This window comes from Saccostrea cucullata, unplaced genomic scaffold, assembly GCF_032062105.1.
Source record: "Saccostrea cucullata isolate Sc308-1 unplaced genomic scaffold, CSIRO_AGI_Scuc_v1 ctg104, whole genome shotgun sequence".
In the NCBI taxonomy this organism is placed as follows: Eukaryota; Metazoa; Mollusca; class Bivalvia; order Ostreida; family Ostreidae; genus Saccostrea; species Saccostrea cuccullata.
In genome coordinates this window covers 157,725-184,472 of record NW_026931089.1, presented here as the reverse complement: position 1 = coordinate 184,472, position 26,748 = coordinate 157,725, and the positions used below count along the sequence as shown (strand labels likewise).

General features: G+C 34.5%; 2 protein-coding genes and 1 long non-coding RNA gene across 3 annotated transcripts; 1 reads left to right on the top strand and 2 right to left on the bottom strand.

Moving 5' to 3' along the window:
* Positions 1–414: 414 nt before the first annotated feature.
* Positions 415–14,961, bottom strand: LOC134231355 (zinc finger protein 236-like). Its single transcript, XM_062713303.1, has 27 exons — positions 14,779–14,961; positions 13,378–13,499; positions 13,050–13,232; positions 12,563–12,862; positions 12,136–12,272; positions 11,803–11,930; positions 11,457–11,614; positions 11,132–11,257; positions 10,953–11,012; positions 10,535–10,813; positions 9,973–10,231; positions 9,430–9,633; positions 9,027–9,173; positions 7,729–7,978; positions 7,349–7,478; positions 7,102–7,203; positions 6,694–6,933; positions 6,283–6,392; positions 5,865–6,073; positions 4,515–4,775; positions 4,127–4,290; positions 3,654–3,858; positions 2,714–3,354; positions 2,313–2,474; positions 1,794–2,228; positions 1,515–1,686; positions 415–1,230 (listed from the first exon to the last, which is right to left on the bottom strand). The coding sequence occupies exons 1-27, from the start codon at positions 14,828–14,830 to the stop codon at positions 902–904; spliced, it is 5,565 nt and encodes a 1,854-aa protein (XP_062569287.1). The 5' UTR covers positions 14,831–14,961; the 3' UTR covers positions 415–901.
* Positions 14,962–16,359: 1,398 nt separating this feature from the next.
* On the top strand, positions 16,360–18,428 carry LOC134231364 (uncharacterized). The gene is made up of 3 exons (XR_009984543.1): positions 16,360–16,544; positions 16,743–16,782; positions 18,332–18,428. It is a non-coding gene; the product is annotated as an uncharacterized LOC134231364 (long non-coding RNA).
* Positions 17,022–26,748, bottom strand: LOC134231359 (putative ankyrin repeat protein RF_0381). The gene is made up of 5 exons (XM_062713312.1): positions 25,998–26,748; positions 19,931–20,413; positions 19,250–19,344; positions 18,848–18,977; positions 17,022–18,732 (listed from the first exon to the last, which is right to left on the bottom strand). The coding sequence occupies exons 1-5, from the start codon at positions 26,009–26,011 to the stop codon at positions 17,805–17,807; spliced, it is 1,650 nt and encodes a 549-aa protein (XP_062569296.1). The 5' UTR covers positions 26,012–26,748; the 3' UTR covers positions 17,022–17,804.

Genomic DNA, 26,748 nt, shown 5'->3' with positions numbered 1-26,748 from the left:
TATTTCCCTTAATAAACTAAATGCATAATAAATATGATGAATTATGGCCCTGACATATATAGTAAAACTTATCAAGTTTGAACAAACTTGAATAATGGCATGCTCCCATATAAATATGATGAATTACTTTGTCATTCTTGAGAAGTTTTCTATATATTTCAAACTTTGTAGCAATGCACAGGCATTAGCAGCACATTCATTTTGTAACCTGTACTTAAAGTCTTCAGTGTCCTCAATGTATGTCACTTACACTGTATTGTTTCTAATACTTCTCCAGACACATGACATGAATTATCAAATACCTCCCTCAAGACAAAACAATAACATATTGTGGTCTGATTGTGTTTACATTTTTAAACAAAATCCCCTTCAAATTAAAATGAATGAAAATGCAATAAATGCTAGCAATAAATTCAACATTTTATTTTGGAAGCACATCAAATTCAGAGTTTTTAAGTTAAAAATTAATCTTAACAAAAAGAATTTTTTCACAATAAATGTCACATCACCATTTTATTTTACACCTGGACCATTTACCTTGTTTACAACTTAAAGCACACATTAATTAATTAAATAATAAAATCTGATGACTAGAATAAGTTAATATGTTCTGTCATTCACAAGTCAAGTTTTCTTGTATAATCAACATGCAACTTTCTCTCATGAACCAATCATAAAATAAATTTCCTGTAACTGCAAAAATTTTATCCATGGTACTTTCCGTTTCCTGAAAACTCTACAGACTTCTAATTGGCCCTTATTAGTATAACAATTATTACCATCTCATACAAAAAACCAAAATTCTAAAATGCCTCTATCAATGATGTTTCTGATTGGTTGTTGCAGAAGCAAGCCCATTTGTAATTGGTCACCTTTAAAACAAATAAAGCTAACAATATGGCTACTGTGGGAACAATTCCTGGGCCACTTGCTCTAAATTCATTGGATCCTCCTCTACCGTTGACCCCTCCCCCTTTGAATTCATCTCCTCCTCCAGCCCCCCAGCTGTGGGAGGGACATACAATGTTTTGGGGAGATTCATGCTGTGTACCATGTCCATGTGGTGGGCTCTCTTGATGTGGGTCTTGAGGTTTCCTTTCTGGGAGAAGGACAGTTCACAGTAATCACATTTATGAGGCTTTTCACCGGTGTGTTTTTTAAGGTGGATGTTCAAGGCATTCTTCTGATTGAAGGCTTTGTTACAAATCTGACACACAAAAGGTCTCTCTCCTTCAAATAAAAAATATTTTACATATACACTTTAGCATTAAAAAGAAGCAATTATGAATATACAATTGTTAAAATTTAGGGGGAATTTTTCAAATACATCATGTTCTTAATATAATAATGCAAATTTACAAAAATTAGAGACTTTTCTAAAAACATCTGACATGTCTGTGAAACAAAATATCCATGTCAGTTTTTTTTATCATTTAGTTGCTGATCTTTTGTCTTTTTAAGACCTCTTTTGACTATTAAGTTATGTAATACACTCACAGCTTTTACACCATTACCTGTATGAATTCTGAAATGCCTTTCAAGCTGACTTGGCTTCTGAAACATTTTATCACATTCTGAGCATTTGTGTATTGAGGGTTTGGACTGTTTTGAGGCTCCACTTGGTGTAGTATGGATACTCATGTGTTCTTTGAGATGGCAGGCCCTCTTAAATCCTTTATGACAGACCTGTAAAAAAACATTCAAAATGTAACTTTTCTGACATCAGTTTTTAACCTATCACAGCCTTTGATCAATTAGAGTATCCTTAAACTTGAGGAACTGTAAATTCTTACCCCACATATATGCTGCCGTTCAGCTGAAAATTGTTTCTTGGACTCCACCCTGGGCACAGCATCACTCAGACTAACATTAGCAGACTCACTCCCATGAGTCAGTGTGTCACTGGCGTGAGCCAACCCATCCTGTTCATCTGGATTACCATCTGGATCCTGAAGGAGATCAGTGTTTTCATCATCCACGGATCCCAGGTGTTCCGGATCATCTGCCCCGAGGTGTTCCGAAGGTTCCTCTTCCTCCTCGGAATCATCTAATCCAGAGAGGTCATCATCCTCTTCCTCATCCACCTCCTCCTCCTCAATCTTCTCTATGGCTTCTGACGGGGGAGGAATGTCCTGTGGTATTTCCTGGGGGATGTTCTCTGTTAGCTCTGGGTTTATCTGGGTCACCAAACCTTCCACCTGCTGTAGATCTCCCTGATTTACTGTAATCTGTAAAAGAAAATTTCTTATTATAAAATAATTAACATTAAACTTTTATCACTGACATTTGAAGCTATGAAGTGTTAAATTTACCTGTTGATCAGTGGCCAGTGTGCCATCAGCAGTGACAACAAAAGCATTAGGAGCCCCATCCTGTGATCCGGTTGGTATCTGGATGATGGACTGTTGGTTATCTAAGCTGATGGTGGGCTGAGGCAACACACTCTGTCCTGCCTGGTCTCCCACTGTCTGAATCTAACAATACAAAATGTCAAATAACTTTATAAGTGCAAAATCTCAAGACCTTTCTCATCCTTTTCACATTTATTCTTTTCATGATAAACCCTTTTCTTTGAATCATTTCAATAAAGATTTCTTCCTTTACATTCCCCCAAGAAATTTTAGTGGCACATCATTAGTAAAATTTAATTTATTAAGTACCTTAAATCAAATAGTACATTTCTCAACTAAGATATTTTAACATGGTCATTTACCTGTAGCCCCTGCACCAGGTTGGGATCAGCCACCTGCATGCCCTGATTTAGCACACTGGGGTTAATGGTGATGTTGACATTCCCCTGTTGTTGTAGCTGCTGTAGTAAGCTAGCATCGATCTGAACTGTCTGGGAGAAGATACTGGGGTCCAGTCCTGTGATCTGTATTCCACCCTGACCAACACTACCGGTCAACTGTAACTGGACGTTCTCTAGTCCTTGTAACACGTGGGCAGCTAGAGTGCTCTCCTGGATCTGTCCCATGTTATCAGGTAGAGACAGGGACACAGGCATAATGTTCTGTGACTGGAAGAGAGCAGGATCGATGTTGATCACCTGACCGCTGGCCTGACTAGTACTCATCACATTCTGGATATCTGGAACGTTGATCATGTTGATCTGTTGTTGTGGTTGGCTGGCCTGGTCATCGTCGTTCACAAAGTTTGTCTTCCTCTTCTTTGGCAGGTCTGGTTTTAAGTGACCTAAGATGTGACTCTTCCTGTGTCCGGATGTCCTGAATCTGAGATCACAGTGGGGACATTTAAAGGGCTTGGCTCCTGTGTGCAGTCTCATGTGAACTTTAAGGCTTCCTTTGGTAGAAAATCTTGAACAGCATATGTGACAGCTGAATTTTTTGTGGTCTGAATAAAACAAAATAATACATGTATTACTGTACTGTACAGTATTTACGACTAGCATTTGTTTTTTTTCAAAAAATAAAACTCTGTATATCAAAAAGAATCAGGCTGGAACTATATTTTTTTTTTTGCAAAATTGTATGCAAAATTTCACCAAATTTCAACTTACTGAACTTAAAAAAAGTACAATTAAGAGATGAAGACTATAGAATATATACTCAAATCAATAAATAATTAAAATATAAAATTTGAGGATTAATATGTATATTACATAACTCAAGACATTTCTTATGAAAACTTACTGGTCCCGTGTGTTTTCATGTGACTGTCAAGAGTTGACTTGACTGTAAATGAGCGGCTACAGATCTCACATGAGTAAGGTTTCTCCCCCGTGTGGATTCGGATGTGTCGCACCAGATCACTGGGCTTCTTAAAGGACTTGGGACAGTGGGAACACTGATGAGCATGCTTTGCTCCTGTATGTTGTTCTGCTTCCTCGTCATTTTTCTTAGAGAAAAAAATATTCATTGAATTCTTGATTGAGACCAACTGTGTCATTTAATAAGTAAAATCTCTCCTATAACATCATAATGGAGATGTTATGCATAATTGGAGATGTTATGCATAATTGTCTACAGATTATTAAAATATTTGCCAGACAATCTGATTCTAAAACACTAAACAATAATTCTTACCATTAATAAATGTTGCAAAAAACATTCTAAAAAAAATAAAAGTCTTTTGACAACAGACAATATATAACAAAAGTACATACCTCTGCAGAGTTGTCTTTCTTTGAGGATTCCAGTAGGATTTTCTGGGAGAGTGACAGATTTTCTTGTTCTTGATCTCTGGTTAACACATTAGCCTGCTCCTCTGACACCTGGACCACGGCTTTGTTCCTGACTCGGGTGGATGGCTGGGGTTCCTCTCCATAGTCTATGTACAAATAATAAGACATTTATTCCATAAACTTTATTGTAATAGAGTGCAAATGTTGCTTTATATTGCTGTGATTGCTCTCAACATGACTCATGCTGAAATAATTTCAAGTTACAGAAATAATTTATCAAAAAATTTAATCACAGTTTTGAAATTTCATTTTCTTGAAAATGTAGTCTTTTCAAAACACTAAGTTTTCAAACTACAGCTGATAAAAATACCTGGCCTGTGTTGCTTTTCATGTCTTTTACACTGGCTGGTTGTTCTAAATGTCTGATCACATTCACTACACTTATAAGGACGATTTGAGAAGGACATGTGGACATTCATGTGGCGAGTCAGAGAACCGTTTGTAGTGAAGGCGGCCTGGCAGATCTCACAGCGGAAATCCTTGGCTCCCATGTGAGTTTTCATATGGGACTTAAGGACACCCGAGGAGACAAAGTTCTTGTCACAAGTGATGCATTTGTAGGGTCTCTCTCCTACAGAAAAAAGGTACAAGTAACATTCAATTCAATTTTTTTTTCATTAAGGAAGGTCCATACTTTTACGGATCCGGTTTTAATTCTACACACCAATACAAATTCTTATTATCACTTGTCAAAAGAAATAAAATCTTTTTTGATGATTGATAATGATATAGCAAGTATATATTTGTGTACTACAGTGTTATTGTGCATACAAAGCATTTGATAAACATTTGTTATGGAAATTAACACTTTGTACTCTGTTCATAGGATCTATATGTCAATAAGTACAAAAAAAGACGCATCATTCTTAATTGCGTTTATAGACCTAAAACTTTTTAATTTTTTAAACAAACTAGAGATCTTTTTTCATTTATTTTAAGTATGTATCTCCTTTTTAAATTTTCCTTTTTTTAAATTATGCAAAGAATGATTGAAAAACTTAATATTCCGAAATAGAGGGTATAAGTGTTCAAAAGGTTGTTTTGTTAAATTTTTCTGGTCAAGATTAATAAAATATATGTTTTTGTGAACCTTAGATATAATTCTTTATAGTTTTAAGGAAAAAATGGCACATAAACAACTTAAATTTTGAGATTTTTAAAAATAAAGAGATTTTGAGATTTTTTTTTGATAGACTTGAACAGATTCAGCATCAATTTTTCAATGTTTTTCAGAGAAAATTTCAAATATTTTCCTGGATTATTAATTATTTTTGATTTTCACAAGATTTAACATGAATTCGATGTGATTTGGTGCATAGCGAAATAAAATATGATATCAGACTTCTTTATGTTCACTTTTGGCTGTTCAATTTTAAGAGGTAGGTACTCCTAGACATGTTGTATGAAAATTAACCTGCAAAAATGTGTCTTTTATGGGTGTTTTAGTTAGTTTATGAGTTATTTAAGAGATTTAAATAAAAAAATATTAGTTTGACAGAAATTTTTGAAAGTACGGACCAACCTTAATTCATAATATATTAGCAAAATTTACAGCTTCATATACTTCCATCTTGTATAAGTCAGAGGGGATTGTCATTAACAGATATATTTCTTTTTTGATTTATCAAGACTCCTTGGAGATTCTGTTATCTATACTAACCTGTGTGAGATCTGTAATGCTGTTTAAGGTGGCTGAGCTTTTTGAAGGTTTTGTTGATACAGATATCACAGCGGTAAGATTTACGACTGTGTCCCGTCAGCGTCTCGTAAGGCTGCTCAGGCTCTATCCTCTGTCTGTGGATGACGGCGCTCGGCTGCTCAGTCTCCGACACTGTCTCGGGTTCTTCTGCCTCGGGTAAAGTCATGTCACTACAAATACCCATAATACCCTGCTTAAAAACTTTTCCATTATTCATATCAATCTAAAGTAAGGAGTTGTACACATATTTGTAAATCGAGGGTTGATACTTATAAATTCTGAGATTGTAGTATGGCACCTTTTTTTTCAGGATACCAGATTCTGAAGGGAACTACTTTTTACGAATATGTGATATACTTTAAACTTTTGATAGACAGACCTGGTAGGCAGTATGTTCTGCATGGACGTACTAGGGAGACTGGTCGTCAAGGAAGTGACACCTTGAGAGCTGAAGGTCGCTTGTAGGTTATTGATGTCAAGGTTGCTCTGCTGTGAAGGTAAAAAAAAAAATTATGTAATAAGAATTAACAAATCAAAAAAACTGATCAACTCCAAGTATTGTAAATTTCTAGATCTCTTGACAGGTTTCAAAAACTGATGCTTTTATTTGTTTACAAATTCATAATCCTCTCCAAAAAGAACAATACTTTTAAGAACAGTAAGTAATAAAGCTTATGGCACTAACTCAAATGTCAACATTTGAGCATCAAATACTGTACAAATACATTTTTGCTTTTTTCCTTTTATACTTATCACTGAGATAGCGAACTTGTGAAAATTCCATGTTTACCTGAATGTTGAACTGGTCTTGGTTGAATCCTCCTATCTGTGTGTTTATCTGTGTTGGTACTTGTGTGTTGACTTGGCTATTGAGGGTGTTGAACTGGCTACCACTGTTTAACTGGCTGTTGTCCGCTGTATTTATCTGAGTATTGTCAGACTGGGCATTCATCTGGGAGTTCAGCTGACTGAAATTCTGTTGTCCAGAACCTAGCAGACTTTGTGTGAATGTCTGCTGTTGTCCAAACAACTGAATAAAATATACAGCAATTCAAAATGTATTTAACATACAATATGGTCTGTAGTTGCATCCTTTTATTTAATGCTTTTGAAGTTAGGCCTCACCTGGAAAATTACTGTCACCTCATTTCACACTGAATCAAATTTATGAATGAATTAATAATAAAAAGCTACATACCTGCTGATTCAGGGCTTGTTGGAAGTTATCCAGGGAATCGGCTGCTAAGATAGACTGTTGTCCTAAGTCACCCTGTGCTCCTGAGGTTGGTACAGTCAGCTCCTGAAACAAGTTTCAAAACTTTTAAAAATGCATTTCACCCTATACAAATGGAATATTTGAAGTTCTTCTCAAACTCAATTAGAAACATTTTCTATGGCAACATTACTTTCTAAATTGAGCAAAAAACTATCGCAGATAAACATACCTGCTGGTTAAATCCCAGTTCTACCATTTGGTTCTCAATGACCAGATTTTGGTCGGATTCTTCCTTCTTGTCAGTCACCAGAGTACCATCCTGGTCGTCAGTCTGCAGGGCCTGTATAGCTAGCTCATGTCTGCAGTAACAAAAACTTTCATGTCATTTTACAAGATAAGAAGTTCTATATTGTTCAAATTTAAATAAAGGTAATTTCATTAACACTTCCCAAAAAGACACATTTTCCTACACTTTATCATACAGTCAACGAAACGTTTCAATATTCTATATTCTTTTGCCAAATTTTCATTCAGATTTACATTGACCTTTTTTTCTCTCTACGAATTCTTTTAATGTAAAAAAAAAACATCCATGAAATTTTAACCTACCTGTGTGTTTTCATGTGTTTCTTGCAGTTGACGCTTGTTTTGAAGGTCTTCTGACAGTAAGGACACATGAACGGCCGGACCTCGCTGTGTGTGGACATGTGGCGCTTCAGACTGCCGTTAGTGGTGAACATGCTGTCACAGATCAGGCACTTGTAGGCTTTCAGTCCTGTGTGGGTCCTAATGTGGGCCTTCAGAACTCCACTGGACACAAATGATCTCGTACACTGCAGACATTTGAAAGGCTTCTCTCCTATAAATAATAAAAATTTACATATCAAGAAGTACTTACCCCCGGTATTTTCTTCAGTAAAATTTCATTTCACATTAAGAAATACAGAGCTTATTAGGGGTGGGACGATACACACATCTTGCGATACGATACATATCTCGATATATTGGCATGATACGATACGTATCTCGATATTATGATAAATTATAAAACTATTCCAAATAATAAGTATTTTATTTTTTTTGTCTAGACATTAAATCAACAAATTATTCTACATCAAATCATGTTAACTTTGCTATGAAATTAATACTTGAAGTTCATCAATTTCATTGACTAAAACTGTACAAAACAATAATACATGTACGTACTATTATTACTATTCAGAATTTGTTTACAAATTGTTGTGTATTTCATCAGAGAACACGGACTAAAAATTCATTTAAAAACATCGATCATATTTACATTATTATCAAATCATTACTGAAAGTGTGTCGCCAAGTTGAGATTACAAAAAAAGTACGAGATAGATTAACAATTTATAATATCAAATGTTCTGGAAACGATATTTTCCGTGTATAGAACGCATTTCATACTGAACTTTTCTTGTCCAATCTCCCGAGCCTGCTTAAAAGTGAAAACGTTTTACCCCTAATCAACGACTTATTAGTTCTAAAGTGTGTCTTGGGTCAATATCAAAATAATCTCTTCACTTCGTACAAGCCGCCATTTTCAAAGGACAGGTACTTTCATTTTCAATTTTTGGATGGGTCGTTCGTGTATCGTTTTGTACCGATATTTGAATGCTTGTATCGTAAACCGTATCTTGGAGGAAAATATCGGTATGTATCGGTGTATCGGTATATCGTCCAACCCCTAGAGCTTATACAAAGATATAATAATGTTTAAGATTCAAAGTAAGCCTTTTATTAAACCTGGATGTTAACATTTCTTTTTCGTGACATTAACTAATGTCATATTCATAAAATCCTGGATTTACTACATAATCAGCCTGTGTAAATATGACTTATAGAACTTCATTGTCAATAGAAACTTTCAGTAACACACTCACCAGTATGAGATCTGATGTGTTGCTTTAGATGACTGGATTTCTTGAACCCCCTCTGACAGAATCCACATTTGTAAGGTCTGTCAACACTGCCAGCCTCCCCCAGATATTGGTTAAACAGGCTGTGTCGGGACGGCTGCTGGATTAGACCTGAGGAAGGAATAAAAGAAAAAGTCCTACTCTCTTCTCTCTGAACACAAATTATATCAGTAGAGAAAAAAATCATACATGTTCTATTGAACCATCTTAATTTCTAGGGGAAAATTTTCAAGAAAATCTTAACGCTGACATAATTTCAAGAGCCAGTTTCTCATTAAGAAAGAAGTCAATATTCAGTACAATTGTAATTTCACTGGTGGTGGTAACCAAAAATGCACAATAATTGACCCCCGTTATTGTTTCTTACCTGTGTCTGTGATGAGTATGGGTTCCTGTAGTGGGATATCTGGGAGGTCGCCCATTTTGTGTGAGATCCGTCTGAAGGCCCTCTTCTTTGGACTCCCGTCAGCCTCCTCCTGCAATTCCTTAAAGTGAGACTGTATGTGGGACTTCCTGTGAGCTGAAGTCCTGAACAGCTTGTCACACTGAGGGCACTCAAAGGGCTTGGCACCTAAGAAATATATTTTTATATACATGTTGATATTACATATTCAGATCTAAATGAGATTCTAATTTGCATGGTTTAATTTAATGGATATCAATTTACATCAAAATACAAATTTACAAAAAAGTGTTCTACATGTAACATCCAAATTAATAAAATATCTTAGAAGGGTGAAAAATCAATCTTGAGAAAACTTTGTTTGGAAAAATCAATTTCCTGGAATTTAATTTTTTTAAACAAAATTTCTTTGTATTAAATTCTACAAATGAATTATTTCATTTGATATGCATATTTATTATTGTAAGAAAAAAATGTACATTTTAATCTTTATACTTGGGAGATTACCTGTGTGCATTCTAAGGTGGACCTTGAGGCTTCCTTGTGTAGAGAACATTTTGTCACAGGTGGTGCACCTGTAGTCCTTGACCCCCGTGTGGGTCTTGATGTGAGCGGTCAGTGTGCTCTTCACCGCGAAGGCTCGGAAACACTGGGTACATTTATAAGGCTTCTCGTGGGTGTGAATGCGGATATGTCTCACTAGATCACTAGGTTTCTTAAATTCTTTGCTGCAATATGTACACTGGTGCCACCGTACTCCATTTACCTGTTCAAGTGTAAAGTCGATTTATCTATCATGAGTGTATATCCCTACTTTTTCTACCTACATGTTATGCCAAAAACTGAAGTATGATAGTATGCATTTCTTATGTAAAAAGTATCGCAGCATTTAAGCTAACATATGAAACAATCAGAATTTTGATTAGTAGCATTTTTTTTGTAATTAAATATCAAACAGTAAAATACACTTTGATCTACATGAACATTCAAACAAATATTCATAATTTATCTAACATCTTATATTCTGATCATTATGCAGTGCACTCCTATCATGGTCCCTATTTCCTACCTTTCTGATCACATGTCTCTTCACCATCCCCGTGGCAGTGTCATGAACTGTCATGGTTGAGATATTATGAGTATACTGAGGGGGTGGACGTACTATATTGTCGGGGGCTATCGCGGGAGGATCTGAAGTGGTGGTGGTGGGGGCTGACGATACAGGGACAGTAGTGGCACCTGACACCGCCACATTCTCTACCGCAGTCACCACTTCTGATCCACTTGGGAGACCACTGTTCTCCAGGGCTTGGCGTAGAATATCATCTGACGTTGTCATGTCCCCAACCTACCAAATATCAATGCACAAAAATATCAAATTATTTCCATTTTAAACTAAGGAGAGAGAATTCACTGTCTTAATCAAAAATTCACAAATAATCATTGATAAAATTATTATTATAAGTAATCCAAGAATTAATATTTACCTGATTTATATGGACCACATCAGTCAGAGGAGTTTTTATGCCAACTTGAGTTGGGAGAACCTAAAAATCAAATTTAAAAAAAATTTGAAATTATCAAAAACTCTAAACTACAAAATACAGGTAGGATTTACAATTACATGGATATGACCTGCTTCAAGATGTTTTGTGCATTTATTCACCTCACTGTCTTGATGAGCCCGGCTAATGTGAGCATTAAGACTGCCTAACTTTTTAAACACACAGCTACACTCATCACACTGGTAGGTAGGCCCATCTTCTCCATCCCTTCCCAGTGTGTGTACTCTCTAAAAAATAAATAGATCTAAATTTTTTTGCACAGGTAAAGTTTATTTGAAATATTGTTGGGCATTGGTACTATAATGATATCTCAAACAATGAATATATAGTTTCAAATTCATTCCTTAACACAATGATTATGAAAAAAAAAATTCCTAAAGTGATTAAAAAACATGAACTTCCTGGAAACCCTCCAGAATGATGTACCTGAATGTGAGCTCTTAAATTTCCTCTCTGGGCAAAAGACATGGGACAGAAATCACAGGGGTGGGGCTTTAGTCCCGTGTGTTTACTCATGTGGATCCTTAGCGCTCCCTTTTGATTAAATGCTCTATCACATTGATTGCATTTGAATGGTCGTTCACCTAAAAAATAAAAAAAAAAATCACAATATTTAAACATTTTTCCCCCCATATTTCTGAAACAAAATTTAATGATCTATGTGTAGCTATTATGAAGTCAAATGAAAATGATTTGTGTTCCTTTACATTTTTCTGTACAAGTTAACAGAATTGAACTGTTGGAGTTATTGCCCTTTGCATCTGTACCATACCTGTATGTATGAGATTATGCCTCTGAAGCTGACTGGGTTTTTGAAATGTCTTCCCACAGTGCTGACATTTGTAATGGAAGGCTGACCTGTCCACATTTCTCTTGTAGGGTCTATGAGACAGGGAAGATCTATAAAGGAATATAAAGTCATTTCAGCAACAATGATCATCAGCTGGAATGCCCTATTTACTTGGGTGCAAGAATTACAGACTTTCTTATGTAACACATCTCTTTTTTTCTCCTCACATATCATAAAATATTCATGGTTTTCTTTTTTTTTAAACTTTTTTCAAAGAAAGAAAATAATATAATTTTGATAATTTGGTTCACGCACTTTATTCTGTAGTGCTGTTTCATGTGCTCCTTTAGGAAGATAGGCTTGGTGAATTCCTGTGTACACTGCCTACAAGGATATGTCTTCATTCCTTCCTGTTCCTGTCGGTGTTCCTGCATGTGCTTATCTAGCTGGCTCTGAGGAAGTAAGAACATTATCTTCAGTCTTAATCTTACTTTAACTTAGGCATGTATTTAAACTATGAAGAACAACTTCTAAGCTTCCCTTAGGCATTCATACATCAACCTCAATCAAAATCCTTCCTACTGAATGTACTGAATAAGCAGTGATCAAGCTTTGATACTGCACACATTAATGTTACTCAATTGGTTCAAAATATACCCATTACAAAGTATTTTTGAAAGTAAAACTCAACGACATGAAAAACCTTCAACATTGTCTCCAATTCAGAATTTTTGCAACAAACCTGTAAACTGAACTCGTCTCCACATTCGGTACACATCAGATTTTCCTCTTTCTCGTGAAGCATGATGTGTGCCTTAAGACTGGCAATCCTGGAGAACTTCTTTCCACATTCGGGACAGGTAGGTTCTCCGTTAGCTGGGACATGGGTGGCCACATGGAGCTTCAGGTTGTCGTTAACATTGAAGGACATGGAACAGTGGGGGCACCTGAAGGGTTTGTCCTCCTCGTGAGCCTTCATGTGCCTCTGGTACTGAGGCCACTTGGGGAAAGTTTTGTCACAGGTTTCACACTTAAAGGGTCCCTACAAAGAAAATAACCATTTTGGAATCCATCTCTTTTTTGTGAATAAACTTTAATCACCATTACCAAGTACATTACAGCATTTGAATCTTGAAATCTGTTCCTTATATAGATTTTCTTGCTTATTAACATATGTTTTACTGGGTATACATAGTAAAACTTTGTAAACAAGGGAGAAAATGGCAAACCTTGCCAACTGGAGGTTTAATGCTGGGTTGCCTTGGCTCCTTAGTTTTGACCTTGACCTTTGGTGGTTCTTGTTCTGTGACTTGTTCAGTGGTGGTGATGATATGAGCAATAGGAATCTGTTCAAACACCAACTGTTCCACCACCTGTCCATCTTCTCCCTGGATGTGCTGAACCTGTACTGTCTGCAAAGAAAGCAAGAAAAAATAATGAGGTTATCTGGGGGTCTTACTGCTTAATTGTTCAACTGCAGTTGTTGTTACTTTCTGGGCTTGAATTCTAATGACATCAATTAAGTCTATTTTAAATCTTTTAAAATATAAACGGTACCTGTGGGTCTATGTTTTCCTGCTGTGGGTCCAGTATATGGGACTCCACCAGAGCCACAATTTCCCCCGTCTCTGTGACATGGGCCACATGGGAGATTGCTCCAGAAAATAACTGGGCATAATCTACAATGAAAAAGATAGCAAGTTATTAATACTATTTAAGTTTATTTGTATCAGTATACTTAATGCTTAGATTTAATTTTTTTTGTATCAAGATCTTGCTTTTACTCGAAGTCTCTGATGGATTGGAACCTCGATCCTTATACTGGGCCTATATCCGAGATGAAGATGAGGTATCCCAAAATATTATTTGAAGAAACATGGGATAATTTCCACTTTAAAAGGTGACAGAGTTAGGGTACTCATAGATATTCTACTTTGATTATTTCTGACAGCTAGCTTTAATTGAATTATATGCATTATTTAACCAATTTATGCAGTTTTATACTGGACATTAACTAACGTGTAGACAATATTGATAGCACTTCTTGTTAAAAGCCTAAACCCTTAAAGTGCAACAATTAGCCTATCCTGTTTATTCCTAATTGTCATAAAGATTAAAATTTATGATCACACAATAAGAGTTGACAACATGAAATGATTTATTAGGCTAAATGTAAATCAGAATTTTAAATGGTGAACAGGTTAATTTTCATGAGCTCATATAAATCTGAATAAAGAAAAAAATATAAAGTTCTGGTCATGCAAGAGCTGTGTATTTTTTTTTCTTTTTTAATATATGACCAGGCAAACAGCAATAATCACATTATCAGTCATTTTAATGAAGATCAGAGTGTCATCTGCTGAATATTAAATGTCACATCGGGGGACCTATTTCTGAAAATTCTGATGTGAAAACGTGTCTATTAGGCCTAGTCCTACTGAAAAGGTCTATAATCCCAATAGTCCTTACATTTGATTTTGTGTGAAGTAGGCTATATGTTGTCTACGTCTTTTTTGACAATAAGCAGGAACATGCACATAGTCCTACTGCCCTACACAAATGGGTGTAAGGACTTGGGCGCAAGAAAACCTATGAATATTCCGTAAGATTTAGTTCGAAGTCAACATCACCCCCCATACGTCAACGAAACAATGGAAAATACATCCCGTTCACCGATAACAATTCTTCGACTTAAAAGATAAATCGTTTACAATAAAAACATAAAAAGACCGTAAATAAAGTGCGTACAAATGTTTTTATCACGGTCCCGTGTAGGAATACTACAATCAACAGAACTTGTGAATGAAAAACATATCACTGCGCCCAGTACTCATTTCTGAGGAAACACGGACGCACTACTCAGAAATTAGCCCGCATGATAAGAGCTTATACATTGTTTCAGAGTTCAAAAATCATTGAAGTTTAGTCAATAGGATAAACAGAGTTCAGTATTCTCACCAGTTATGTTTTCTACTTGTAGCTGCGTGGTATTTTGTCCATCAAAGGACATATTTTTCAGTGCTAAGTAATCAAAATGGCGGTGATGAGTTTAGAAACGAGGGCATTTTGGGTTAGTTCAAGTTCCCGGATGTTTATAAAGCGCGCCATTTTCAAAAATTCTAAAGGGGGGTAACTTTTATTGTCTGATAACTAAATCTTTACTTTTGTTTGAAATAGGGGGCTCCATTTTTAACCGACTGACGCAAAAAGGTAACAAAAAGGTAACAAGTGTTATAAACTATTTCTTATTATGATTTTCTTATATTTAGACCATAAGAAGATGAATGAGCCTTATTTTGATGAGATTGAAATGAGTGCATGGAAAAGGTTAAGAATTATTTTCAAGGTAATTATTATGTTATGGAAAACTCTTAAGTCTACCATGCCTCTATCCTCATGACCTTTGCCACCTCTTCGTTCTCCTCCTTGTTTAATTACCTCCTCCACATGCTCAATGACATGAAAGGCAGCTAGGAATAAAAAAAACTCCCAAGGACCTCATCAGTGTTGACTTCCAAAATCCAAAAAACATGCAGCTGCAAGATAGTATTCTTGCAGTTGGAATTCTTAAGCTGATCGACAGTACTATAGCACTTATTAAGTGAAGAAAGTAAATAAATAAGTTTCTATAATGAAATATCTTTTTAAAAATTGTAGCATGCAATACTTGTTCTTCATGTGTTAAAAGAATGTTGTATTAATAAACAAAAACTGACATAGAGATATTTTACACATGTTGTTTTTGTCTAATTCTAGGAATGTACAGGGTTCTACTGTGCTATCACCGACCCCCCCCCCCCCCCCCCACCCCTAAGAAAAAAAAAAGATGAATCATTTCCATTTAAGGACCCTGAGTTGTAGTTGTAAACAGTTTGGGATTCTTGAATCCTCACAGAAGGGAAGAGGCCACCTTTCAGTCTGTAGAGGAGATTGCCAGAAAATTTCCTGCCATAGTTCAGGATAAGGACTTCCCCAAAATTGGAAGGGGAGTTTCTCCAGATTGTGAGCTTCCAAACTTTGAGAAGGGACACACATCATGAGAATAGACTCAATTGGGGAGATGATAGGGAAAATCACCGACAAATAAGTCACTGCATTGGGCACCAATATTCCCAATTCTGTGTAGAATTGCTCAGTGCACATGCTGTATCCCAAACAGCAAAGCAGATTGTGAGAGGGTGTTCTCCATGTTCTCTTTTTGAGAAAAATTCAGACAGTCACAGAACAAAGTGCTTCCATGGACAATCACATCATACATTCAGTCTTCTGTGTGCCAAATAAACTCTAAAGAGAAATGCCATCACATGAAATCTCCTAAAGAAACTCTAAAACTGACAAAATCAGCAGTGTACAATTAATAATAAAGAACATTTAAGACAGTCATTTGTTATTTCTTAGTTATCAGTATGAACATTGACTTTTTACTAATCCCCTCGCCCAAATATTCAGAATGATGACAGGCATGTGATTTACTTTCTGATTGGTTGGCAATAATGTTATATTCAACCTCATAGGTCCATTCAAACAATACATATACAAATCAGGAGCAGAGAAAACATGGTCCTCTAAAGCATCAGAGGTTGGATCGGATACCATGGAGGAGTGAGCATCCCCTTTACTCATAAGCAAACACCTATAATTTGGATTTGCCTTTATGGAACTTCTTTAATAAGATATGGCATCAGTCTCTAGAAATGCTACATTAGATAGTTTACTGTGTACAGGTTGAAAATTTATTTTGAACAGTTAAAATCATTCAATAATCTCATTTCATTTAATTAATAAGTTAACAAATCGTACATACCCACAGATTGAAAGCTTAACATATATAATGTATAAATTTTTTTCAGAAATGATTTGTCTCAAATATTGTTTCATGTGGTTCACTTAATATAAGCTTTGACTGTTCTTTTTTATATGAGGTTCAAGGAGCAATCCAGTAAGGAGCCATGAAGAAGTCAAGTAAGTTTTTTTTTTACATAAATGTCATCATTCTAGGAAAAAAATTTATATTTTGAATGTTTTCCTAAAATTTGGAACATTTTGATAAAACAGTACTGTTATATATGTAATTGGTCATGATGGAGTCATTATATTTTGGTCACAATGAACTACTGTTATGTAGAATTGTGACTCCTGTGCATGTTGCTCTATAAATAACCAAAGACAAGACTTTCATTGAAACATATATTAAATTTTAATACAATGTAATGTTCAACATATTTAACAGTTTAAAAATAACATTATATTTTATCTTCAGAGAATTAAAAACAAGATGCAACAATCAATAAATGCTAATTAATGCAGCAAGATTGTGTTGTCAGTGCTCAATCTTGAAAAATAAAATTTGGAAAGAAAAATTCACCACTTTTTGTTGTACATACCACTCAAATTTGTACATACAATATGATAAATCATTAAGAATTTGTAGAGTTTACTGTTTACTTAAATCTCTTTTTAAGGGACAAGTTTATACTTATTTCAATTTTGAATTCATACTTACAGTCTTGTAAATTGTTAATAGTATCTTTTTTTTCAGTTTAAAGAATTACAAGGATCAGATTACATTCAAAACATTGAGAATGTATAAACATGTATTGTTACAGTTAAAAAAAAATTTAAAATTTAAATATAGAAAGTTCAGCAATCCTAGCTATTATGATGCCTTTTGTTGAGTTAGTTTAAGAAATTTTTGGGTATGTTTTAACATTACCCGGTAATTTTCATTTTGATAAAAATGCCTTTTAAATAAATTTTTAATTAATGAAAGAATATATATGCTTTAACAGACATTGTTCAAGAAATAACCATCTAATATTGCACTGGAAGAAAAGCATGGTGTTAAATAGTATGAAGTCACTTTCTGCCCCTGTAACCAATGGATTGATGGAGATAAAGTTCATCTTGCCACAAGACATTTTTTCTTGCCATTGAAAACCAATGGGTTGATGGCAGAGTTTTTTTGTTTTTTTTGCCATGTGATGTCACTTCCTGCCATTGTAACCAATAGGTTGATGGTGGAGGTTATCAGTCATGTCAGGGGGATGTGTTATCATGCAGATCTTACAGAAAGTTCCCTTGCTGGGTTCCTCCTCCCCTGAACTGGATTCACTGTCCTCCTCCTCTGAAGAAATCTCAATCGGGAGGCAGCGTTTGTTGGCACAGTAAGACGGGCATTCGAAAGGACAACATTTCAAGTCCAATTTCTTATGCACATAATATTTGTCTTTGATGAATTCTTTGTATCTAAGGTATTCTTTCATACTGTCTGGCAACTGCAGACTGTCTATTTTTTTAATGCCAAATTTACCAAGGTATTGAAAGACACGTCCACGACACAGTTCCTTAAGGGATTGCACTCTCTGAGATTCTTTTTCTAAGTACTCGATTATATCAGGCTTTCTATATATAGAAACAGGCCACCTTTTTCGCTGTAGCCACTTCTCATTGAGAAATGTTGGTTTTAATGCCACCATGAATTTGACTACCTTCATCTGATTTTCATTCACAGCCATGAAAAAGTTTGATGGTCCCCTCCATTTGGCATCAGGGACCAAACTACAACCATAATGAATCAAAGTTACTGCACATTCCTCAGAATGAATATTGATGGCATGTTGGAGTGGAGTCTCTTTCCACTTGTACCTTTTGTCTGTGCGATATCCATATTCCAAAAGCAATTTCACCATTGCTGGAATCTGCTGCTCAACAGCGACTGTCATAGCGGTCACTCCAGATGGGGTCTTGGAGTTGATCTTGATCCCGTTTTCCAGCAAGAGTTCACAGATATCATATCTACGATATCCAACAGCATAATGTAAGGCATTCAGTCCACTTGTTGTTTTGGCATGTAGTTTGCAAAGAGAATTTATGAGCAACTCACATATTTCCTTGCTGTCCTTTTGAATTGCTCTGAAAAATGAATAATTTGATATTTTTAATCTATAAATATATAGATGCACTTATCATGATTTGCTTTCATGTAGATCAAATTTATTTTAGAAATCCTGATCTCTGAGAGGCTTACTTGATTAGGGGAGTTTCAGCACCGACACCCAGGCCGAGGATCCGGAGATTAATGTCCGCTCCAGCATGAATCAGAAGCTGGACTATTTTGGCAGCATTGGACAAAATGGCTCTGTAAAGGGGAGCACATCCTGTGGGAGAAAAAAACCAAGTATTTTTTATGAGTATGTGCACCAAATAGAAATGCATGTTATTGTTAAGGTGTAAAATGTACCAAATTGTATGGGTAGATACTATTTCAGCACACAAAAGGCTAAAAGATAAATTTTTGATGATAAATTCTACAAAATATTCAACATGTTGAAATAGCATCTTATACCATTTGATATAATGCTTAAAATATACACTGTATCAAGCATTTATGGCAATTTTAATGAGATATGATGATTAGCAAATTGCGTACCTGACTCTTTATCAACAAAATTGACTTCACATTTCTGTTTACTGCAGTTCAGTAGCAGGTCTGTGATTTCTTCATTGGCCCATCTAGCTGCCCACCTGAAAATTAAGCAGTCAAAGTGTTTACTACAGGTGTAACAATACTCTGATACATTGTTGTACTATGGGTGTAACAATACACAAATACATTGTTGTATTATCACACTGTAGTGTATAATTATGAATCAAAGGTACAAAATTTTAAAATGAATTATATTTCTTTTTTACCTACAGGTTAAAAATTGTAAATGACTAGGATGCAGCATTATAAGCAATCAAAGGTTTAAAGGGGCATACAGTTTTTTTTATTACACTTTCTAAATGTATTGTAATGAGGGGTCAATACTGAAGTAATAATCAATGTTTTACAATAATTATACTTTGCAAGTGTATTGTAATTCAAAGATACAAAATATTAAAATGAATTTTATGTCTTTTGTACAGGTTAAAAAATTATAAATGACTAGGATTCAGCATTATAAGCAAATCAAAGGTTCAAGGAAAAAGAATTAGACCCAAATATTGAATGTGGAGACTGTTCTGTCATTGCAACTGCATAAAGTATGCCAAAGTAAGTATTTTCAATAATGAAATAAATTTTTTTGGTTGATTAATTTAAATGATTTGTTTTAATTAGATTAATTACCAGATGGGTCTTCTTCCTTTGATGTTTTCATCATTAACATTGGCAGGTTTGGGCTTTGCTTTCAGTAGTAACTTTACAAGCTCTACGTCGTTGAGTTCCGTAGCGATAAGTAACGGAGTCGGAAGTAAATGATTGTCAGTGTCACGAGAGTTCACATCCACTTTTCCTTCTTTTAGCATCTTCTTAACCTTAGTGTATTGACGTTCTATCATTAGGTCAAAGAAGTCTCTTGTGTTAGGATGAAGATCCGGTTTCTCTTTTAGAAGCTTTTGGAGTTGGTCATTTGGTGGAGAATTGATCACCATGTCTGTCTGTGATATTAGGTTCTGTCTTTCGGGTACGTGGGGCCGAGGCACCGCCAGGGGATCCTGGTTAAAGGTCACTTTAGTGGGGCCATTTTGGGGTTTACCTTTCCCCATCCTTAACTGGCCTCTGTTGTTTGCAGTAGCAGCAGACTTGGCCCTGGCTCGGCTGCTTTTTGGCCTGAAATTAATAAAATAATGCTGAATTTGGTAAACTGAATGAAGACTTGTAAAATATAGTCAGATAGGTTTCTCTAATATGCATGCAAATTTATGAATGATTCTTCAATGACCAATTGACCAGTTACACATATATCTGAATTAGTAATTAAGTGAGAGAACTAAATCCCAAACAATCAATTAATTTGTTTTGTAAACCATTACATTAATTTAGGGCAAAATAAATTAAGCAGGAAAATACATGAACCTGCAAAATATCTTCAATAATTTACAGTCATCCCAAAGATAATGCTCAGCCTGACTGTATGAAAAAAATTAGTCCAATCAAATTCTGCCAGCAATTTCCTTAAACCAAATACTAGTTCGTAGATTTTACCTTTTAAACACAGTTTAATTTCATTCAAAGCTCATGTACATCAGTATATACAATACCTCCATCCACCATTATGAATTTTTATAATTTATCACCTATTCATTACAATATTGATTTTAAAAGTAAGCTTTATCCCAATTCATCCAACAATCTTAACTAAAGTATGCAGACTTAAGTGTTATATGCCTTTTTTATTCAGAAAATTGCCTCCATTGTGTGAATTACAAGCCGTGGATTCTATCGTCCTTAGTAAAATTGACATTCATTGACAACGAAAATCGAAGGAGATTTACGAATGTGTACATATGATCCCTAACCATTTAATTAAAAGATTCCAAGATTAACTATCTTTCTTACTCTATTACAAACGCTTTCAGCACAAACAGTTTAATATTTTATCAACAGTAAAAGTACATGAGAGAACTTTTATATCCATAGAAATAACAACCATTGAATAATAAGATGGATCATTTTTCAACAAAGTTTCTTCACCCATTATTAAGAATCGACTGAATGAAAAATGCTATCAAAATTTTTGTACATTGTTCAATTCTATAATAAGATTAAAACATACCGCTTCTCAATCATATCTGCAAAAGTCAAAATCTTTCACTAAGTTCCTCTTCAGCCACTAGCATTCTAAATTCCCTATGAACCATCTAAACTATATATATGGTGCGGTGATCACCTTTAGGTGATAGAGGGAACAATTTCATCAGATCCTGCACACTCAGAATGCATAAAGCCTCACCTTGGGAAAAAACTTAAAAAGTCAGAAAGCACCTTAGAGATTACAGAACAATTCCTGTACGTTTGTATCAACACAAAAAAATCTCCCCCAGGTACTTTCACCACTTGAATGTTTCCTTGTAACTTGTCCAATTTCATTGATTATAAGATCTACTTTCAGTAACTTCAAAACTTCAAAGTTCCAAACAGCTGCCAAAAGTAGGAGTTTATTCTTTTCCTGTCAGACTTAAACCCCCCTTTGACATTCTTTTAAAGGTATAGTCTCAGTTTCAACACTGCACAGGTAAGTGCCAGTGCTGGGAATTTAAGGTGCACGCTGTCAAATCTATCCTTCAGAAGTGATACGAATTGGGCCCCCCAATGGTCATTTAAAATATCCGTTGCCACGTTCTTCAAATAAAATTGACTGACTGGCACTAAAATTCGATACCTGCTTAAGCCTTTGAAAAACAGAAGAGAAAATATTGATAGGGGTCAAAATAGCTGTAAAATAAATCTTGACAAAATATCATTTTCATATGTTTAAGGTATTACGTAAACAAACTTACGATGTTTTTAGTCTTTATATCAAGAGCAATATTTGTTTTATACCTGTAAAGAATCGTTAAATTCTCCTAAAGAAAAAGTTTGCAGTAATATTCATTGTTATACTATATATTGATCATGAGCACTTGATGAATGGTCAATATTTAAAAATTTCTAAAATAGAAATGACAAACAAGATGAATTTGTTTGGAAAGGGGTGGGTGATCAATTATTCATATCCGTGAAAATTATTGATCAAGTAAGATAGATTTTTTAATATATGTAACAAAAGAAATTTAGCAAAACTAAAACTTCCTGCAGCTAATTGCTTTCCTTCATGTTGATAAGTTGCAGATCAAATCAGACCTGTTTACTCTTACGATTTCGCCGTATTTTTTACAGATTTTTAGTCTAAAATACGTCTCACGTTTTGCCATTATGAAAATACGGAAATCAGAAATAAGTTAGTTTGGAATTTAACAGTTAGTTTTCGTTACATGATCTGTCGTAGATTTCCTTTATTTATCGCTAAATAAGAGAAAGCGATATCCGGTTGCCAAAACGCTATGGTATTACAAAATGACAAAGACCTTGTTGTTAAACCATGTTTTTGTAATCAGAAAAGCAGTTTTTCTCTTTTAATATATGTAAAATTGATGGAAAATGAAATCTTACTAAATTCCAAATCTCACGGACAAATCTAAAGAAAAATACTGAGAGACAACGTTATGGGTAAACAGGTCTGTCAAATGATTTTAATTAAATTAATGACAAAAGTCTTGCAAAAAATCAAACTTTTTTTTAGTGCAATTTCAGAGATTTTTTTTAAACTCTCTTCCTGTTTTCAAAAACGATTGCAAAGTGTGATATTCAAGAAGTAATAAACTTGCACAGTATTTAGTTTAGACTAAATCTTTCCATCTAGACAAAAATGATGATATAACCTATTCTTTAGTCATGACTGCAGAAAGAGCACATATAATGAAAAAGGGCACAATATTTTTATGTTTTTTTAAAGATGCATAAATTTTTGTTAAGAGAAAGAAGATGACCAGAATATTTTCAATGTGTTGCACATTAAACAATTAAAATGTACATGGAACAACTAGAAAAAAAAATGTTTTTATGAATTCTTCTCTTTCTGCACCTGTTGATTTTAATTTCTTACATGAGATTTAATAAGAAGGGGTACCTGTAAAGTGCGAAACGAAATAGAAACGAAACGAAACGAAACGAAATCTGCCGAAACGAAACGAAACGAAACCTACCGAAACGAAACGAAATCAAAACGAAACGAAACGAAATCAAAACGAAACCTACCGAAACGAAACGAAACAAAACTATCAATTTTTTTTTCAAATTAAGGTACGTGTATATTAATATATACATGTATGTGTAACTGCATATGGACTTTATTTTTTACTTCAAATAAAATTTATATAGTTCAAGCAATTGTTAATATAAAATTTAATTACCGATAAATTATGCTCCCTTCTCAGTCTAATAATGTATTTACACGTTTTTCAGCTGCAAATATGCACGAGCGTACTACGCATGTATAGTCTTAATATGTGCAGTATTTTCTAGTGGGGGGTTAAGTATAAGAAAAACAATTTTATACCTTAAAAAAAAAACACCTGACAAGCAAAAAAAAAAAAAAAGGAAATATCCGCCCAAACACGAAAAGCCCATTTTGTGTGGGGGACGTGGGGGGGGGGGGGTGAACTTCATTAGCAAAATTTTTCCAAACAACACCACTTTCCTCATTATTTTAACCTAAACTACAACGTGTATGTGGAAAGGGGGGGGCTAAACCTACGCAGCGATGTTTAATGTCTATATTAGGTCTATCTTTGAAAAAAAAAGGCGGGGGGGGGGCTAGGGGGCTTAGCCCGCTTCCGACGCCTATGCGGTTGTATTGCGAATGTCTTAAAACATAGGATAAACCAGAGACTTAGAGTATTTAGTATTCCATTCCGAGGTGTCTGGTTTAATCGTTCAATTATACATGTAGCATAGGTGATATCACCTATTCGATAGGTGATATCACTTTTTGCCAGTAAATACCAAAACGTACGACGCCCCATATGTAACTCCAACCAGAATCTTGTGTATCCTTTCTACGTACATACGGTCCTAAGGTGTTGGCCCCCTACTTTTTTGCAAAGATATATATTATATAAGCATTGAAAATTGGGGTTTATTTTTTGTTGGAAAATTTCAATTTCCTTTTGTATGATTGAAGTGAAACAATTGCCTATGGTGCTTGAACTATATAAATTTCATATGAAGTAAAAATAGACCATATAAAACTGAAAGTTTTGTTTCTTAGGTTTCGTTTTGATTTCGTTTCGTTTCGTCTTGATTTCGTTTCGTTTCGGTAGGTTTCGTTTCGTTTCGGTAGATTTCGGTTCCAAAGATTTCGTTTCGTTTCAGTTCGTTTCGTTTCGTTTCGTTTCTATTTCGTTTCGCACTTTACAGGTACCCAATAAGAAGAAAGAATTTCACTAATAAGGCTTAGAATTACTGGCCGAGGCCATGCTGACATGTTTCTCAAAGAAAACAATAATGAGAAATTGACTTTTAAATCACTAAGGATTAAGATTTAGTCCAAGGGCTTACAGTCAGATCATTTCATTGACATGTTTACAGAAAAACTTGATTATAGTGAAATCAAATTTACTTTGTTCTATGAGTATTTTTTCATATCCAATTTACAAATTCATTAAAGAATTTAGGCCCATAGGGAATTGCATGCTCATGCATTTTTCCACCAAGTATGACAAGATATGTTAACTTAAAGGAATTATTAAATGCAAAAGTGACATTCAAGAATTAAAGTTTTCTGATAAATTGAATTTCAATTAGAAACACTTATTACCAAAATATTATCAGCTCCTCATTTTAAATTTTGTGATCTTAAGAGATTAGCAATAAAAGAAGTATTATACCGTATACATGTATTTCATTATTTTTAACATCAAAGGGACACAAATTCATTTTGCTTCACAAGTATCCATAAATTTGTTTTATCTAAGTTCATTATAACCATGAAATTTTACAAGGAATTGTAATTGGAATTTGGGCAGCTGGGGAATACAAAGTCAGGGCAATTAAAATCCTTTAATTCCTGGAAGACACTTAAATTATCTCCCTATAAACCCTGGTTAGATAATTTTCCTACAATCAATAAGAAATCTATGGACTAAATATACTCTCATACTGACATTATCCATTTCAAAGAAACAGGTTGAAATTTAAGCCTCAGAAAAATTTAGTTTTGTTTGTCAATCTTATTAAATTTTAAGCTGATCATGGGTAACCATAAAATCTACATTTAAGGCAAGATTACTTTGACAAGATTTAGTTAAGAAACAAAAACACATTATTGCGTTTCATTGAAGCCTGGACAATGGAATTAAATTACATGCTTTTTGACTTCAAGGTCACTATTGCCATGTCAAGGGTTTATTTTTTGCCTAATGTAATGTCCAAGAAATTTCAAGTGTCTGTACGTAAAAATGCTGGAGGGTCAAAAGTCTACAAAACTCTAAAAAAGAACAATTATAAGCTTAAATATTTGTTTTGAACTTAATTGAATTGTGCCAATTTTTATGTTAGTTTTTCAACAATATTAAAATGTATTTTAATGTAATGTAAAATGTATGTAAAATTTGTAAAAGTTTAAGTCCATGAATTTATAGAAATTGAAAAAATTTGTACAATATAATTTTCACAACAGACAAAAAAGTTTGAAAGGTGTTAATTTTGTTGTAAACTTTTGAGGCAATTTAAAACTCAATTAGACATACAAAATCAATTTAACACTTAATTTATGAAGTTTCCAGAAACGATTCTTTAAACAACACTGTATCTATAGACATGAAAAAAATACTTCAGTAAAAGTTCATCTTTTTTCAGTGAAATGAAAACAAACCTTTTTACTTCCATCTACAAATGGTATCAAATTAGGTAAATTTTTCCACGATCCTCTTTGCCATAATCCTCTGGTTTTTCATGTTGCAAAATAGAACTGCTGTCACAGCACTGTTATATACACACACTGTTTCATCCACTGAATGAAGTCCTTGTCCAATCATTAGTTCAGAAAGGAGAGAACTTCTCTAAAACACACTTGTGACCCATGATAGCATTGACAGTCTTTGAATTAAATCACCTTCTCTGTGCATTTCTATTGTCTTTTTGAAGTTTAACACACTGCTTAAGAATTTACCCTGTCTTTGTGTATGAAAAGTTGATCCTATCTCCATTGTGACAATAGATATGTTGCAACAACATATTTTTAAAAGTCTCCATTCAGTGATCGGCTCTCAGGAGTACATAGGCAAAATCAATCATCGGGAAAAGCCATTTTCTCTGCAAGGACATTGAAAACATATTAAGGGAGAATTTCTTGCTCTATTCAGCCATATCTGAATCAATTCACCTGATCAACCTAATTTACATTTTGCTTTTCAGGTTGCTTTTTAAAGTAGGTAATTAAATGCTGGGACTTTTTGTTGCACGATAAATGAATAGTGCAACGTACTTTCCAGAAATGTATGTGATAATTAACTTGGGGTGAACATTATGAATTAATATACATCGATCTTGATTATAGTTTGATCAATATTAGAATGCAAGTGGGGGATTTTTCAAGTAAATGTTAATTTCATTTTTTTTTTTAC

Bases quoted from the DNA above. Each gene is read 5' to 3' on its own strand.
- LOC134231355 (XM_062713303.1), bottom strand. From the start codon at position 14,830: ATGTCCTTTGATGGACAAAATACCACGCAGCTACAAGTAGAAAACATA. The intron at 11,615-11,802 runs GTATGGTACAGA...TTTATTTTTTAG, and splicing joins GCATAATCTCATACATACAG to GTGAACGACCATTCAAATGC. The intron at 4,291-4,514 runs GTATTTTTATCA...ATTTGTACATAG, and splicing joins TGAAAAGCAACACAGGCCAG to ACTATGGAGAGGAACCCCAG.
- LOC134231359 (XM_062713312.1), bottom strand. The intron at 19,345-19,930 runs GTAATTAATCTA...CTTAATTTTCAG, and splicing joins AAAGGAAGAAGACCCATCTG to GTGGGCAGCTAGATGGGCCA. The intron at 18,733-18,847 runs GTAAGCCTCTCA...TTCATTTTTCAG, and splicing joins GCTGAAACTCCCCTAATCAA to AGCAATTCAAAAGGACAGCA.